The 16,078-nt window shown below is 33.0% G+C and overlaps 1 protein-coding gene across 1 annotated transcript in view; it reads right to left on the bottom strand.

Annotated features, from left to right (window-relative positions):
• LOC113517461 (SEC14-like protein 2) overlaps positions 1 to 15,082 on the bottom strand; it is a 35,383-nt gene extending 20,301 nt beyond the window's left edge. The window contains exon 1 of the mRNA XM_026902126.3: positions 14,922 to 15,082. Coding sequence (XP_026757927.2) covers positions 14,922 to 14,984 — 63 coding nt within the window. The 5' untranslated portion in view covers positions 14,985 to 15,082. The remainder of the gene's footprint in view (positions 1 to 14,921) is intronic.
• Positions 15,083 to 16,078: the final 996 nt, after the last annotated feature.

Below are 16,078 nucleotides of genomic sequence, written 5' to 3'. Positions count from 1 at the left end.
TTAATTAGACACGATTTAACATAAAAAGAAAAAAAAAATCGATCGAATTGAGTGGTCACCCAGTAATACCGTTTAATACATTAATATCTAGTTAATTTGTTAATGAATAACAAATATTTCTGTTTAATTACATAAATGTTACCTACATTAGCTTAGCTTACTACATTAGCCTTATATTAGCTTATTATATATACATAAGCAAGTGCGATGCACTGATAACAGCGCTATATTTATCTTGAACTAAATATATAAATGTGATTATTGTTCTGATATTTCAATAGTTGCATAAACATTACATTTAAATATGCAAATATATGCTACAAGAAACAATATTATTTACCTACTTACGGATAACATTAATCTTTCAAGGCTAAACAATATAATTGTAATAAGAACAAATAGGTGAATTTCTCTGTGATGTATATACTTAATTTACAGTATTTAACTATTTGATGTAGTTATTTTTTTTATTGGTCGTGTGGTCCCGGCATAGAATAAGCCACCCCTTTCTTTTCCATGGGTGTCGTAAGAGGCGATTTAAAGAAGGTGACGGATGGGCAGCAGCGTCCCTCGTAACACATTTCTAAGGCCTAATTGCGGTTGCCAATCCGCCTGCCAAGCGTGGCAACTACTGGTAAAACCCCCCAAGGGAAGGCTTATATTCAACAGTGAACAGTTAAAGGCCGATATGATGATGTTGACGATTATTTTTTAATATTTTTTTTTTATGTTTATTGGATACAATCTATATGTGTTTTCTTTTTTATTTTTATGAAGATATATGGAATTAAAAACCGAAAAGAATCATTGGTGAACACATTATATTGCGATACATATAAAAAAAAAAGTAAACCAACCAAAAACAACCAACATCAACAAATTTGTATGCCACATTCAAAATACGACGTTTTACACAACGATTAAAGATGCTAGTGGTAGCGCCATGACCTCGCTCAATGCATTTCTCAACGGTAGCGATGATGAATAAAACGGCCAAATCATACATTACTTCATACTCTTGACCTAATAACGTATCAACATATAAATATATAAAATAAATTCTCATCATCACACCTTATAGAAAGAGGTTGTTTAATTACAATTTTGTTATATTAGTAAAATTAGGTATTTTTTCGTTACTGTCGAATCAATAGATAATGTATTTTTATATAATCATCTTTGAACTATCCGCTGCTAAACATAAGTTTGTCTCATGGGGGTTTTGCCAGTAGTTGCCACGCTTGGTAAGCTGAGGTAACCACAGTTGGGCTTTAGAGAAATTCTAAGAGGGACGCTGCTGCCCTTCCCTCGTCATCCATCATCAGCCATCTTTTTATATGCAATATTAAATGATGTTTTTCCGCGTGTTTAGACTCGTGCTCCAAACGTAGTCTGTGAAATTAATCTTAAAGGGTTCTTTTTGCATAAAGTAAGTACTTTAATAAGCAATCATTAAAATTCTTACCTTATTGTGTATTCATTAAAATACTTACTTTATTGAGTATACATTTATGTCCATGGTACTGCTCATGTCTATAGGCGACGGTTACTACTTTCCATCAGGTGGGCCGTTAGCTTATTTGGTGGGCCGTTAGCTTATTTGCTATTTTAGAGTATACATTTATGTCGTTATTTGCATGGTACTGCTCATGTCAATAGGCGACGGTTACTACTTTCCATCAGGTGGGCCGTTAGCTTATTTGCCATTTTAAGTTGTATAAAAAAATACATTAAAATTCTTACTTTATTGAGTATACATTTATGTCCATGGTACTGTTCATGTCTATAGGCGACGCTATTTTAAGTTGTATAAAAAAATACATTAAAATTCTACTTTCCATCTATAGGCGACGGTTACCACTTTCCATCAGGTGGGCCGTTAGCTTATTTGCTATTTTAAGTTGTATAAAAAAATACATTAAAATTCTTACTTTATTAAGTATACATTTATGTCCATGGTACTGCTCATGTCTATAGGCGACGGTTACCACTTTCCATTTATTTTGTTGTATAAAAAAAAAATACATTAAAAAAATACTTACTTTATTGAGTATTCATTAGAATTTTTACTTTGTTGAGTATACATTAAAATTTTTACTTTAATGAATATTTTTTAAAATTCTTACTTTAATGAGTATCCATTAAAGTTCTTACTTTATTAGTTCTGTATAAATTCAATACATAACAAAAACTATTGTTTATTTCCGCTTAGCATTTATTTTTTAATAATTTTAATTGATTAAGCTATTTAATATATTATTAATGTTTTTAATTGATAAACCGCCTAGGTTCGCAAACACAATAAACAAATTATACTGAATTATTATTAAATAGAGGTTTTTGACTTCATTAAGCTTTAGCTCAGTTATTAGTCAATTAAACTAAAATTCTATTGTATCTACTTATCACAGATAATTAATGGTTATAATAAAATTATAGTAAGGCGATGTTTCTAAATGGGAGTTATTTAAAAATATATATATATATACCTATGTATGAAGGATTTTAATAAGACAAATAATTTTTAATGGCAAAACAATATTTTTTAGAAATTTTGTTATTAGATGTTTGTTCTGGTATCAAGCAAAAACTACTGCACCAAATTAGATGCGGTTTTCACAAGTGTAAATAAAAATCTGGTATAACTATATTTTATATTGATTCACCATTTAGACGTGGTCTAGTCATTTATTTTTTATTTCTGAATTCAACACGCACAAAGCGGCGATCAAAAAGCTAGTCACAGATAACATAGATATTTTACTATAATTATTATTTTATCCGAACAAATCTTACCGTGTCCCTAAAGGTCTACGAAGCATAACCTCGAATGGCCCTTATTTTACGATCGATCTTGGGCAACTTACTTTTGTAACTTTGTCGAAAAAAAAACGAAATTGGACTTTCAAATAGAATTCAGATTACCACAAATTATTGCGAGCAACTAAAACGCCGATGAAGTAATGGCTATATCAAATAGTAATAATGACTCGATTGATTTTATGCTCTCTAACGACAGCATAACAGCTGAGAAATTGTGGTTTGTGAGAAAATCTAAATCAGGTTACGTACGCGTTTTACGTAATAATATTAGAATTATAGATATTTCGATATCTACATATGACTTAAATAGACATATTAGAATACAATAGAGATTACAGTATTGGGCTCTTTAAAAAAGGTATGTTAAGATTCCTTCAGAGTTAGCAACGCGCACGTGACAGCATTACTGTTGCAAACGTCCATAGGCTACAGGAACCGTTTATCATCAGACGGATTATATGCTTGTTTGCAACCTTTGTTGTATAAAAAAAATGTCATTAAAGCACATTTCGATTTGTAAATGGATTTTTTTATATAAAATCTATACAGATACTTCTAATAGAAGAATAATAATAGAAACTATTATTTATTATAATGCAACTTAGAATGGCAAACAAGCTGACGGCCCACCTGATGTAAAATGGTAACCGTCGCCTATAGACATGAGCAGTACCATGGACATAACAAAGTATACTGTTTCAGCCATGATACCTCCCTTGCGTTGCCATTCCTGAGGACTATGATATACCTATACCTCTGTACCCTGTAAATTCACTGCCATATCCCACCCTTCAAACCGAAACACAGCCATGCAAACAAAACCGCTTTACAGTAGAAACACAAATGTGACAAAGGTGCTTAAGTAAACAACTTTTGTACAAAGTCTCCCTCTGGTAAATACTAGTAATAGAAATACTTAACCGTACTTATTTAGTTCCTAATAATATGCTACGTAAATTGAATGACGATAGAAAGTTTCGAAAGTATGAGCTGTGAGTTGCATGCATAGCGTAATGTATAGTGATTGGATGCTTGTTGTATCTACGCGTCGTCATATCTTGTATACTTTCATAGAGATTAGGTTAATGTATCATCTTGCAAATAGTATATTTTGCTGCGCAAAAAACAGCGGCTAAAACCGTAATAAAAAACACCTACCATAAACATGACAAGATGTCTTCTCGTATACAGATTGAATGTATTTCAATATAGAACGTGGAAAGCAATCTATCTTGCTCCACTAATATATATATATATATATATATATATATATATATATATATATATATATATATATATATATATACATATACATATACATATATATATAATCTATTTTGCTCCACAAACAAAAATGGCGGCAGCAAAATTGATACGAAACCAGCATAAGTATAAATATATATATATATATATATATATATATATATATATATATATATATATATATATATATATATATATATATATATATATATATATATATTGTTTAGCAGTGGACAATTAACGGCAAAAATGATGATATTACGAAATTTCATCAGTATTTGTTCAGCCTTACAACCATAAGAACAAAGATGGAGTTACTTTCACTCTAAGAACGTAATTAGTGTCATAGAATAGAAACATGGACGCAGAATTATTTCTACAGGGGGGAAGGGATTGTTAGTAATGGGGATTAGCAACCCCATTGCTAGCAATAAACCCTATCAGGTCAACCTCCTCGCGGTTCCCCTGGAAACCATCATGATTGGTTTATTGTTGAATTTGTCACGATAGGTTAACTGACCTGCTTCACCCTCATCTATCATCCCTCACTGGTGCCCCGCCAGCGTATACCAATAGCGCAAGCGGGGCCACCATTCCATTATCATCCATTAAGAAAAAAATGATTTCTACATACACACTTGTATATATCTAAAACGATGCACACATCCAAGTCACATGTGAAGTTTCTCTTATAAAATAGTAGCACATTTATACAATTTCCAGAGCAATGCAATAAATATTTAGTTGTACCTGGATGCAGTATGAATCAAAATAGAAAATTTGTTTGTTACATTTCAGCTCAGCCAATCGTCAGCCAAATAGCCAAATTTAGTATATGTATTTGGAACAGAGAAGACTACTGTTTTCTTATTATACATATATGTTATATTCTTAGATTATATAGATAGAGCATCGAGCCTCAAAAACGTGTCAACTTTTTGTGGACCTGTCAGCGAGTCGAGAAACGAGTCAGCTAATTTGACTATTAGCTTACTCGTTTTATTAATCAATTACGTATAAAATGTATCTTGACGTGTTATTTAATAAATAAAATGAGTGTTTACGCATTAAAAATATACAAAATTTATAAGACAAAATAAATATAGAAGTTATAAAGGAATGACTCATAACTATTTATCATGCAAAATTGTATGAAAAAGTTGACCCCCTTTGCTCGAAGCATTTCTATGGAGACACTCTATCTATACAATTTAAGATTATATTATATAGTTATATTGTTATTTTACTAATATAATTGAAATGAGGGGTGTTAATTTGTCTGTCTGTCTGTTTATCTGTATGTTTGTTCTAACAACACGCAATAACTACAGCACTAGGCAACGATTACCACTTTCCATCAGGCGAGCTGTCAGCTTGTTTGCCATTCTAAGTTAAATTTAAAAACCACTAAATTGAGATTATTGTTTTAGCTTGTATTGCTCTTATGAAAGTTCCTTATATCGATTTTTCTAAATGTCTTCCATGTACAAATATAATAGTTTATGGATGTTGTATTATCTGTGGTAAGAGTCTTGTCCATGATTAGAAAACGTACTACAAGAAAGAGTTGTTGATTATACAGGATTGTGCTCAGAGGAATTATTCAATATGAAGCCTACGGCCACTTTCTATCATCGTACGGCTCGCCATCGGCAGGGAGTTCATCCTCATACCCTACAGCCTAATTGGTCGCATACAACGCGGTTTCAGAGATGTTTTTTCCCACGAATACTCAAGTTATGGAATGAGCCATGGTTTTCCCAAGAGACTACAGCATGGGGTTCTTTAAAAGGGGGGTAAGAGGTTTCTTCAGGATCGGCAACGCGCGCGTAATACCTCTGGTATTGCAGGCGTTCATAGGCTACGGTAACCGCTTACCATCAGGTGGGCCGTATGCTTGTTTGCTACCTCAGTGGTATAAAAAAAGAAAGATAAAAGTAAATAAATATATTAATGGAAATGCAGAAGTTTTATTAAGTTTAATATAGAAAGTCAAGAGGTACACCAAAACAATAGTTGAGTTACAATTTTATTACATTAGATAGATAAACTGAGCATATTTTTCTGCAACTTAAGACGGTAAACAAGCTGACGGCCCTCCTCATAGAAAGTGGTAAACATCACTTAGACATGTACAATACCATGGACGACGTAGAATACATTCCTTATGTACAATGGTATGTACTTACAATGTTTGTAAATTATTATTTAATTAGTTTAATAAATGTTTTTTTTTTGTGAAAATAATTATTTTTTGTAATTTAGACATCTACACAAGTATAGGTGTATGGTGTATGTGTATGGTATATGAGAGACATAAAGCTGTACACAGTACGCACGCTGTACATAGTATTAGGTTCATTCCATATTCTTATGGTGTTAATATTCTATGGTGCAAGAATACATAAAATATCGTGACGCAATTTAAAATTGACGTACGGTAACAATTTTCGACAGCTTGGAATCGGATTGTAATTTTACATAATCGTAAGTTATAATGTATTTAATATTAATGTATGACCTTTGTAATTAAATAATTGCTCAAGACCTCAACAGATGTCTTTATTTTATGGATGATTAATGGAATGGTAACCCTGCCTGCGCTATCGGTATACGCTAGCGGGGCACCAGTGAGGGGTGATAGGTGAATAATGAAAAAAGGCAGGTCAGTCAGCCAATCGTTATGAATACACATGGAACTCAGCACAATGGTTTCCAGGGGCAACCGCGTGGAGGTCGACCTGACAGGGTATATTGCTAGCAATGGGACTGGTAGCTCGCTTTACTAACGATCCCTTCCCCCCTCTTATTTAATATTATAAATGGGAAAGTGAATTTGTAAGTCTCCTCTTTGGGAGATTTTGCCAATAGTTGCCACATTTGTTAGACTTTGGAGATGTTTTAAAAAGGATGCTGGTGCCCATCCCTCGTCTTCTTTTAGTCGCCTCTTACGACGAAGGGGTGGCCTATTCCATGCCGGGATACACGAAGAAGTCAGAAGTATTTATTGCCTATAAATTGATAATAATATGTAGATAGGTATGAAAATAAATAAATATTGATAATAGAAGCTGATGGGTGCCTCAGTATAGAGATTATTGTTGTACATACATATGTAGACTGTCTTAGTTTGGCACTACTATATAAGTAGGTATGTATATCACATTCATCCAGGGCACTGTATTAATTGTTTTGTTTCCAAGAAAAAATCTAAAAGATGTCAAAAATGTTGTTTATACTTATGTATTAATACGTTACTTACAATTATTATCTATAGATCTTATCGATGCAAATGATAACTCTAATATCAGGTAATAAGGGTCAAAGTCTATCTTTGCAGTAAGTTTTGCTCGCGAATATTATTTAAGGGGATTAACAATGTACTCGTATTCTAAATCTCCTTCTTATGACTTTAATGACACCTGTTGCATAAACGTCAAGTATTAGGTACTCGTATTTTTCCCGCCAAAAAGTTTTGCTTACTGGATTTGAAGGCAGTTTTTTTTTTATGGGTGAAAATGGTATGGTAACCCCGCCCGCGCTAACGGGATACGCTGGCGGAGCACCAGTGAAGGGTGATAGATGAGAATGAAAACAGGCCAGTTAGCCCATCATGATGAATTCATCAGAAATTAACCATGATAATTTCCAAGGGGAACCACGAGGAGGTCGACCTGGTTAGGTATATTGCTAGCAATGGGATTCTCAGTCTCCATTACTAACAATCCCTTTCCCCCCGATTTGAAGGCAGTTGAGCTACTAGGTACGGGGACATATAATAAAACTTCAGAATAGAATAGAATAGAATAGAATTTTATTGCTAACTGTGTACATACGCATTTTTTATTTATCTTGTCGTTTATATAAATATATAATTGATCAAGAAAGGGATTTAAACAAATGGATTTTTTAATAAGTGAGGATGAAATGGTAACGCCTGCGCTATAGTTATACGCTGGCGTGACACCAATGAAAGATGATAGGTAATGAAACAGATAAGTTGGTCTTTATTGGTTTATTTATCATGCCATAAAAAAAAAACAGTAATCAGACTAATAAGTCATGAATATACAGATTCTATTTATTTTACACCAATCAATTATTTATAATATTTAATTTATTTTATATCAATCAATCGAGTAAATCTTTTACAATCAAGTACAATGTTTGAGAAGTATGATAAACAAATTTACGAAATTATCTCGTGGTTTAAGTTACATTTTTTACAATCAAGTACAATGTTTGAGAAGTATGATAAACAAATTTACGAAATTATCTCGTGGTTTAAGTTACATTACGTTTTTAGAATTAAGTTATGTTCGATTACAATCTAGACGAAGTTGTGGTCACAGCTTATGAATGAAATGACACAGAATAAAAATAAGTCATTTGAAAATATTTTAAAATCTGTAACCCTCCATTTGGGAATCAGTCGTAATGACATTCGAAAAAAATGGTTGAGAAATTTGTCCACTGATAGTAATTTGTATTAATTATTTATTTTATTACTTGCTTTTTTCTAATGATGAACGTTAAATGAGAATGTAATGGTGTAAAATATAACAGAATATGGTTGGACGAAATCCTAGAATTAGGATGATCAGTATCTATGCTTCAATAATGATTTCAATTTTATAACAAAAGCTTTCCATTAAAAATCGAATTGGCAGGTTACTTTGTATGATAGTTAGTGTGTATCTATCTACCAATTAGTAAAATTATAAGCTTACTTGCTTACTTTTGCACTTGTGAATTATGAAAATATTGTGTGTATTTTCCTGTCTCCATTTTCACAGTTTTAAACATGATCCACTAATTTACAACAAAACAAAAGATAGGCTACTGAAAAAATTTACAAATTAAAATTGGTATATTGGTATATATATATATATATCATATGATAATTACATCATCATGATAAAAGACTTGTACGTTATTATAAAATACTGAAGTACTATATGTAACTACAATCACAGTCTAATCGACACTTAAATAGTATAGGTATTATATTTTATTGTAGGTATGCGAATATTTTTAATCAGCTATAGATGTTATTTGTGATTCTATGATTATTGGTTTTTACACTAGCTACGTACAATTTAATACTGCGCAATAGGCAATTTTAAAAATCATTACAAAATATATAGACATAGAAATGTCTATTTTGTATAAGTAAGCCTTCTTTCTCATTAATATTGGCATTTTTTATTTTAAGATAAAGATTCAAATGTATAAAAACATGTTGTTAATTTCTACCTGCCTGTTAATTTTAAAACATGGAATAAATATAAAGCTTTCTATACATTTTTAAGGGTTTATTTATATGATGATTATCAAATGTTTTTCATTTGAAAATCTTAAAGAAACTTTATAATTTCTAATTTTAAAGGAACTTTATAACTTAGTCTTTATTGTTTAATATATGTCTTCAGTCATTGACATAACTCTAAAAAAAAATAATGTCATGACAGCGTCACTGTTAAGGCAGCGAGGTTAGGCAGACATCAAAGCTACGTGCGTATTAAGATTAGAATTTACTAACAATAACACAAAAAGAAAATTAAACATTAATTTAAGACACTTATTAATATTGTAAATTTGAAAATGAAGTTGTTTGTTACCTCTTTCTCCTAATCAATCGCCATAAACTTTTTCATATACATAAAATTGTGTGTATAGTTTACTGATGTCTTTTATGATTTATTAAATTTTTTTTTTTAATGAGTTAAAATGGAATGGCAACCCCGCCCGCGTCACCGGTACACACCGACGAGGCACCAGTGGAAAATGATAGGTGAGAATGAATGCAGATCAGTTGGCCCACCATGATGAATTCGACAAGAATTAACCATGATGGTTTCCAGGGGTACGTGTGGAGATTAACCTGATATTGCCAGCAATGGAGCTATTAGACTTAACTATCGCTTCCCCTCAAAATTTGTAATTTTTTTTTTTATGTTTGAAAATGGTATGGTAACCCAGCCTGCGCTAACGGGATACGTTGGCGGAGCACCAGTGAAGGGTGATAGATGGGAATGAAAACAGGTCAGTTAGCCCATCATGATGAATTCATCAGGAATTAACCATGATAGTTTCCAGGGAGAAACGCGAGGAGGTCAACTTGGTTGGGTATATTGCTAGCAATAGGATTCTCAGTCTCCATTACTAACAATGCCTTTCCCCCCAAAAACAAAATTGTAATTAGACAATATAGAATGGGCCACCCCTTCCTTTCCCGTGGGTGTTGTAAGAGATGACTAAGGGAACTTAATGCTAGAGGGATGGGCAACAGTGTCCCCATTAAAACATCATCAAAGCCAGTAGTCGATAGTTAAAAACTGATGATGATGACAATAAAATTCATTGTATTCACCGACCCGTTTGTTTTTCATATCTAAAGGAGACGACTAGCAGTTTAGGTACGGAGAGCTGTTAGTTATTATTCATATTGTTATTCAAGAATTCAACATTTATTAATCATTGTCTAATGCATAGCTAGATATTTAATGTTTTCGACACAATGCATTTACCTGAGGGAGACTGTACAAAAGTTGTTTGCTTGAGCACCTCTGTCTCATTCGTGTTTCTACTGTGAAGCAGTTGTTTGCATGGTTGTTTCGGTTTCAAGGGTGGGATATGGCAGTGAATTTTACAGGGTACAGAGAAATAAAACCTGCCTCCTCAGGAATGGCAACGCATGGGAGGCATTATGGGCGAAACAGTATACTCTATTATGTCCATGGTACTGCTCATATGTATAGGCGACGGTTACCACTTTCCATCAGGTGGGCCGTCAGCTTGTTTGCCATTCTAAGTTGTATAAAAAAAATGCATATTGTTATGAAATAAATAATGAATTTAATAATAAACATTACTGGTGCTGTTAATGTATTTAAACGATAGCTTCGTTTATACCATTATGCCTATTAATTCGTACCATTAAATCAATTAATTAAAAAACTAGATTGTTATTATAATATACGGACGCAACCGGATTAATAAGAAAAATGTGGTTATTGATTGAATGTTATTTTGGCGGTATGTTACATGATGTCACGTGACTAATACCAAGTTGGTGTCTATAGCAGTAATAGATCTTATTCGGTCCGGTTTAAAAAAATAATTCATTAATTTCATGTTTGGTTAATAAAGTAAATTTTTTTTCTTAACTTAATTTTTTAATTTAATTTTTTTAATTCTACCGCCCAATTCAAAATGTAATTTCAATTAAGAAGAACAGGCAAACTCAACTGTTGACTTTTTCAAATAAGAATTGAGTTTACGATAAAAATTCAAATGGAATAAATGAATGACATACTTCAAATAGAAAAAAAACTACAGTCTCTTACAATATTCTTAAAAAGACTAGGCTCTACTTTTTTAATTTGATACACTTCATAAAACTAGGTGTCCCGTCCTCACTTTTGATACGGGTGACAAGACACCCGAAGTGAAAGGGGAGAAAAATAGAAGAAAAGTGTGGTGTAGATGATTTTTTTTGCAATGTCTATCCACTTGTTATTTATTTACATAAATATATATTTATAAATGGTAGTACAATGAGTATAATGGTAAATTAAATATAAAGGTACTTACACTTTATACTTATATATATATTTACACATTTATATGGGCTGAGGTAAGTACGACAGTTTTTTTATCAGTCCTACTAGAAGCACTCGTTCACAAGTATGACGGATGAAACAGTCATCGTTGTGTTCAACCAATAAGGATAATAAACCAATAAGGAGCCCAACGATCTAACCTGGGGGGAAGGGGTTGTTTAGTAATGCAAACAACCATTCTCATTGCTAGCAACATACCCTGTCAGGTCGACCTTCATGTGGTCACTGCTGGAAACCAATATGCTGATTTCCACGTGTATTTATCGCGATGTGCTAACTGACCTGCCTTTTCATTCTCACCTATCATCCGTCACTGGTGCCCCTCCAGCGTATACCGTTAGTGCAGGCAAGATTACCACTACATTATCATCCATTAAAAAAAAAGCAATTGAATGTAACAGTGTATCAGCTCATTACAAAATTAAATCAAAATGTTTAATGAATTATTTACAATAATTATTGTCTCTCGATTGGTTTTTCATTACACAAGTAAGCTACGTCAGAGGCCTTCGTCTACGATGGAGACGTCCTAGAAGCCTGACAATAAAGGACATCACCGTGTCACTCTTACACGAGTAAATGAACAAACATTGCCATTATCTTGAGAATTAATATAAATAAACAATTTAAATATTTGTTTTCAAACACAGGTCTGCAACAACATCCAATGCGGCCTATAAAAACAATCTTAATTTTGTTTTATACGCAGGTATAAAGGAGCAATCGACAGGAAATTAATCACGGATATAGACGTAATATATTTGAATTAATAAATTCGAAATCAAGCCAGTCCCTTAGATACGACACAAACCAATCTATCTACAGATAAGTTTTTATTAGAAAATGCATGTGAAAGAATAAGATGCCGGATGTTGCTGTTTCGTTCTATTTCATATATACGATAGCGACGATTTATCTATCGATATTTTGATGCAAGCAGATTCGTTCCTCGCACAAAACAATTGTTGTATTCCTTTAATATGTCTGTTTGTATTGTTTGGGTGTTTTCTTTGTATAATATATATGTATATATAAAAAAAAAATAGTATGTCTATTAATTGTCTAGTACCCATAGAACGAGTTCTTCCCAGTTTGAGACTAGATGACGCTGTGTGTTATGATCTATGTTTTTATACTAATGTTTATTCTAAGATAACTCGTAGAATATAGAAAGTGAAATTATTCTACACGTTAAGTAATAGATTTAGATACTATTTTGTCTCTCTTTTCCTTTGCTTTTTTCCAACCGACTTCAAAAAAAGATTCTCAAGTTGTATTTTTTTACGTTTGTCACCTCATTACACTGTCAGTTGTATACCGTTTTGGTAAATTCTTTTAATATCTGTAAGAACATACAAAGACACATACATCAACATACGTAGCTCTGTTTTCAAATGAAAAGTTAGATAGGAGTGATGAGATAAGAAACATAAAAAAATACTGCTGGCGCTCCCTAATTTGGATGTAACATAGTGTCATGAGCCTTCGTGTATTTTTTATTTTTGATGGGTGAAAATGGTATGGTAACCCTGCCTGCGCTAACTGGATACGCTGGCGGAGCACCAGTGAAGGGTGATAGATAAGAATGAAAACAGGTCAGTTAGCCCATCATAATGAATTCATCAGGAATTAATCATGATAGTTTCCGGGGAGAACCTCGACCTGGTTGGGTATAGCCTTCGTGTATTTAGAAGGTGGTTTATAGCAGAGGGCGTTACCTTGCTCCGCTGGCGTCCCCTAGTTCAGATGTGGCGTCACAGGCCTCCGTGTATTAAGAACGTAGTCTATAAACACTTGACATCAGATGGTGTTACCATTATACGAGTATCAATGGCATTAATAGTAATGGTGGTACTGAAAGTGATACTCAAACACTTGGCATAGCCTCATTTGTGGTATAGATTATAATTTTGTTGAATAATAGCTAACGTGAGTCATTCGTATTGAATTGAATTTATTTATACTGGTTTTGTTCACGTATTTACATTCATTTAATGACAATGCATGTAGAGCATTAATAAAACTGTAGCCAAGTACCTACTCTGATTACATTATGAGTTGTCTATGTACGTACGTACGTTGTAACATACTTATATATACATGGACAGAATATAATTAATTTTTAATTTAATACTATACTATACATGTGTAAAGTGTAGGGGGGATTATTAGTTATAGAAAGGGTTAGTCCCCATTGCTATCAATATGCCCTATCAGGTCGACCTCCACGTGGTTCCCCCTGGAAACTATCCCGACTAATTTATCATTGAATTCGTCACAATGGGGTAATTGACCAGCCTTTTCATCTTCACTTATCACCACTCACTGGTACCCCGCCAGTGTAAACCGATAGCGCAAACAGGGTTAACATACCATTATCACCCATTTAAAAAAAAACACTGTTTATTCGTAATAAAATAAATTGGTGTAAATAAGAACATTAGTTGCTATATACAGGTTAAATAGCCAACATAAAATATATTTTTCTACCTGTTTTTTTGCACTAAATATTATCAGCAACACAATTAAGCAGATATTGCACTATAATAAGAACAGTTTATTTCAAAGTAAATGAAACAAACATCTTTAAACATAGGTGAAACCTTGCTCTCCAAATAGATAATCTTGTACTTTAGGATAGGCAGCGTTCTTCCCTATACAGCATAATGACTCAATATTTATAAAAAAAAAAAATAACTACATTCTATATCTATATTATATCTACATAGAAACCACCTAAACAGATATAATCTTGAATGGGAACAAATGTTTGTATTGCGCTTGGATTGTACTCGCAACCATCAGAAGATGAAGCAGTGTATTAAATTGCTACATCACCAAGGATCTTACGAAGTAGGTAGATAAAGGTATGCCAGAATCCTCAATTACCATTATATAGATAAACCCTGACATATATCTTGATTCATTAACTTTAACAGATACCTTGTTTATTGATAATATAATTTCATAAATATATCTACATTCTAATAAAAGAAAATTCAGGAAAAAATATTAAAACGGCATTTTGTACAAAAAGAATCTAAATATTAGCAACATATATTAAGTTCAAAATAACAATAGTTGTATCACTTCCGTCGAGTATATAAATGCAGTGTCAAGGATGGGATTGAATAGAAATCATTTAGCTTAGATAATTCGAAAAAGTATTTCACAAAATAAAGTCAAAAATAAATCTTTAGAAGTACATACCTTCATTAAAGCAAATCTCTGATCGTCATCGATTCCGACCACTGTGTTCGACACTGGCGCCATTATCACAAAACAAAATTAATTTATAAATAAAAAATAAAGACGTTTTGATATTACACGTGTTTCACGAGCGAGCGTCAACACGCGAATGCCTGCCTAGTATCTTCTAGGTATTTAGTTTGTGCGTGAATGGTTTGGAAAGGTTTTATCGGATGATTGTTGTGTTGGTATATTGTTGAATGTACAATCGTTGTGCAGCCCGAGTAAACAATAACAAATTGTGCGTTGTACGCAGTCAATTGTGCACGCACGTTCAGCTTCAACATTTCTCAAGTAGGTACCTAAGAGTATTGAAGTTGTTAACCAAAAGACGGAGAGAACGTCGAAGAGTTCTTAGTGGATGATAATGGAATGGTAATCCCGCCTGCGCTATTGGTATACACTGGCGGGGCACCAGTGAGTGGTGATATGTGATATAACCAGGTCAGTTAGCCCATTGTGACGGATTCAACAAGAATTAATCATGATGTTATCCAGGGGGAATTAATCACTATGTAATCCACTGTGAGTGGAGGTCGACCTGACAGGGTATATTACTGCCAATGGACATTGACCTCTCCCGCGGAACTTCTAGGGGTACAGAATATTTAAATAAGAGCTAATTTAAAAAAAAAAACCGTTTTGTGTGAAAATATCGTATTTACTAAGAAACGAACTTGCCCCATATTTACATTATTTACGCAAAGTAACCGTCATCACCAACTAAAGTTACCAAATAATCCATTATCAGTTAATCTATAGTGTTTCCGGCCATTGCCGTGTGGTCCGGCATAAAATGAATCGCCTCTTTATTTCCCGTGGATGTCGTAAGAGGCGACTAAGGGAACTTAATGGCCAAAGGATAGACATGAGCATTCCTCTATAAACATCACCAAAGCCTCTAACTGCGATTGCCAATTCGCCTATTAAGCGTAACAACTGCTGGCAAAACTTCCCCAATATGGGGAAGCTAAGTTCAATAGTCGGCAGTTAACGGCTGATCTGGTCATGCTATGCAGTGCTGTAATATAAATAATAAATATACATAATAAAGCATTTTCTTTATCAATTAATACCACTCGTCAAAGTTCCATAACAGATTACTTGAAAAAAGTGTA

The sequence above is a fragment of the Galleria mellonella genome, unplaced genomic scaffold (assembly GCF_026898425.1).
Source record: "Galleria mellonella isolate WM207_F2 unplaced genomic scaffold, CSIRO_AGI_GalMel_v1 utg78, whole genome shotgun sequence".
NCBI classification, from domain to species: Eukaryota; Metazoa; Arthropoda; class Insecta; order Lepidoptera; family Pyralidae; genus Galleria; species Galleria mellonella.
This window is presented reverse-complemented; position numbering and strand designations above follow the sequence as displayed.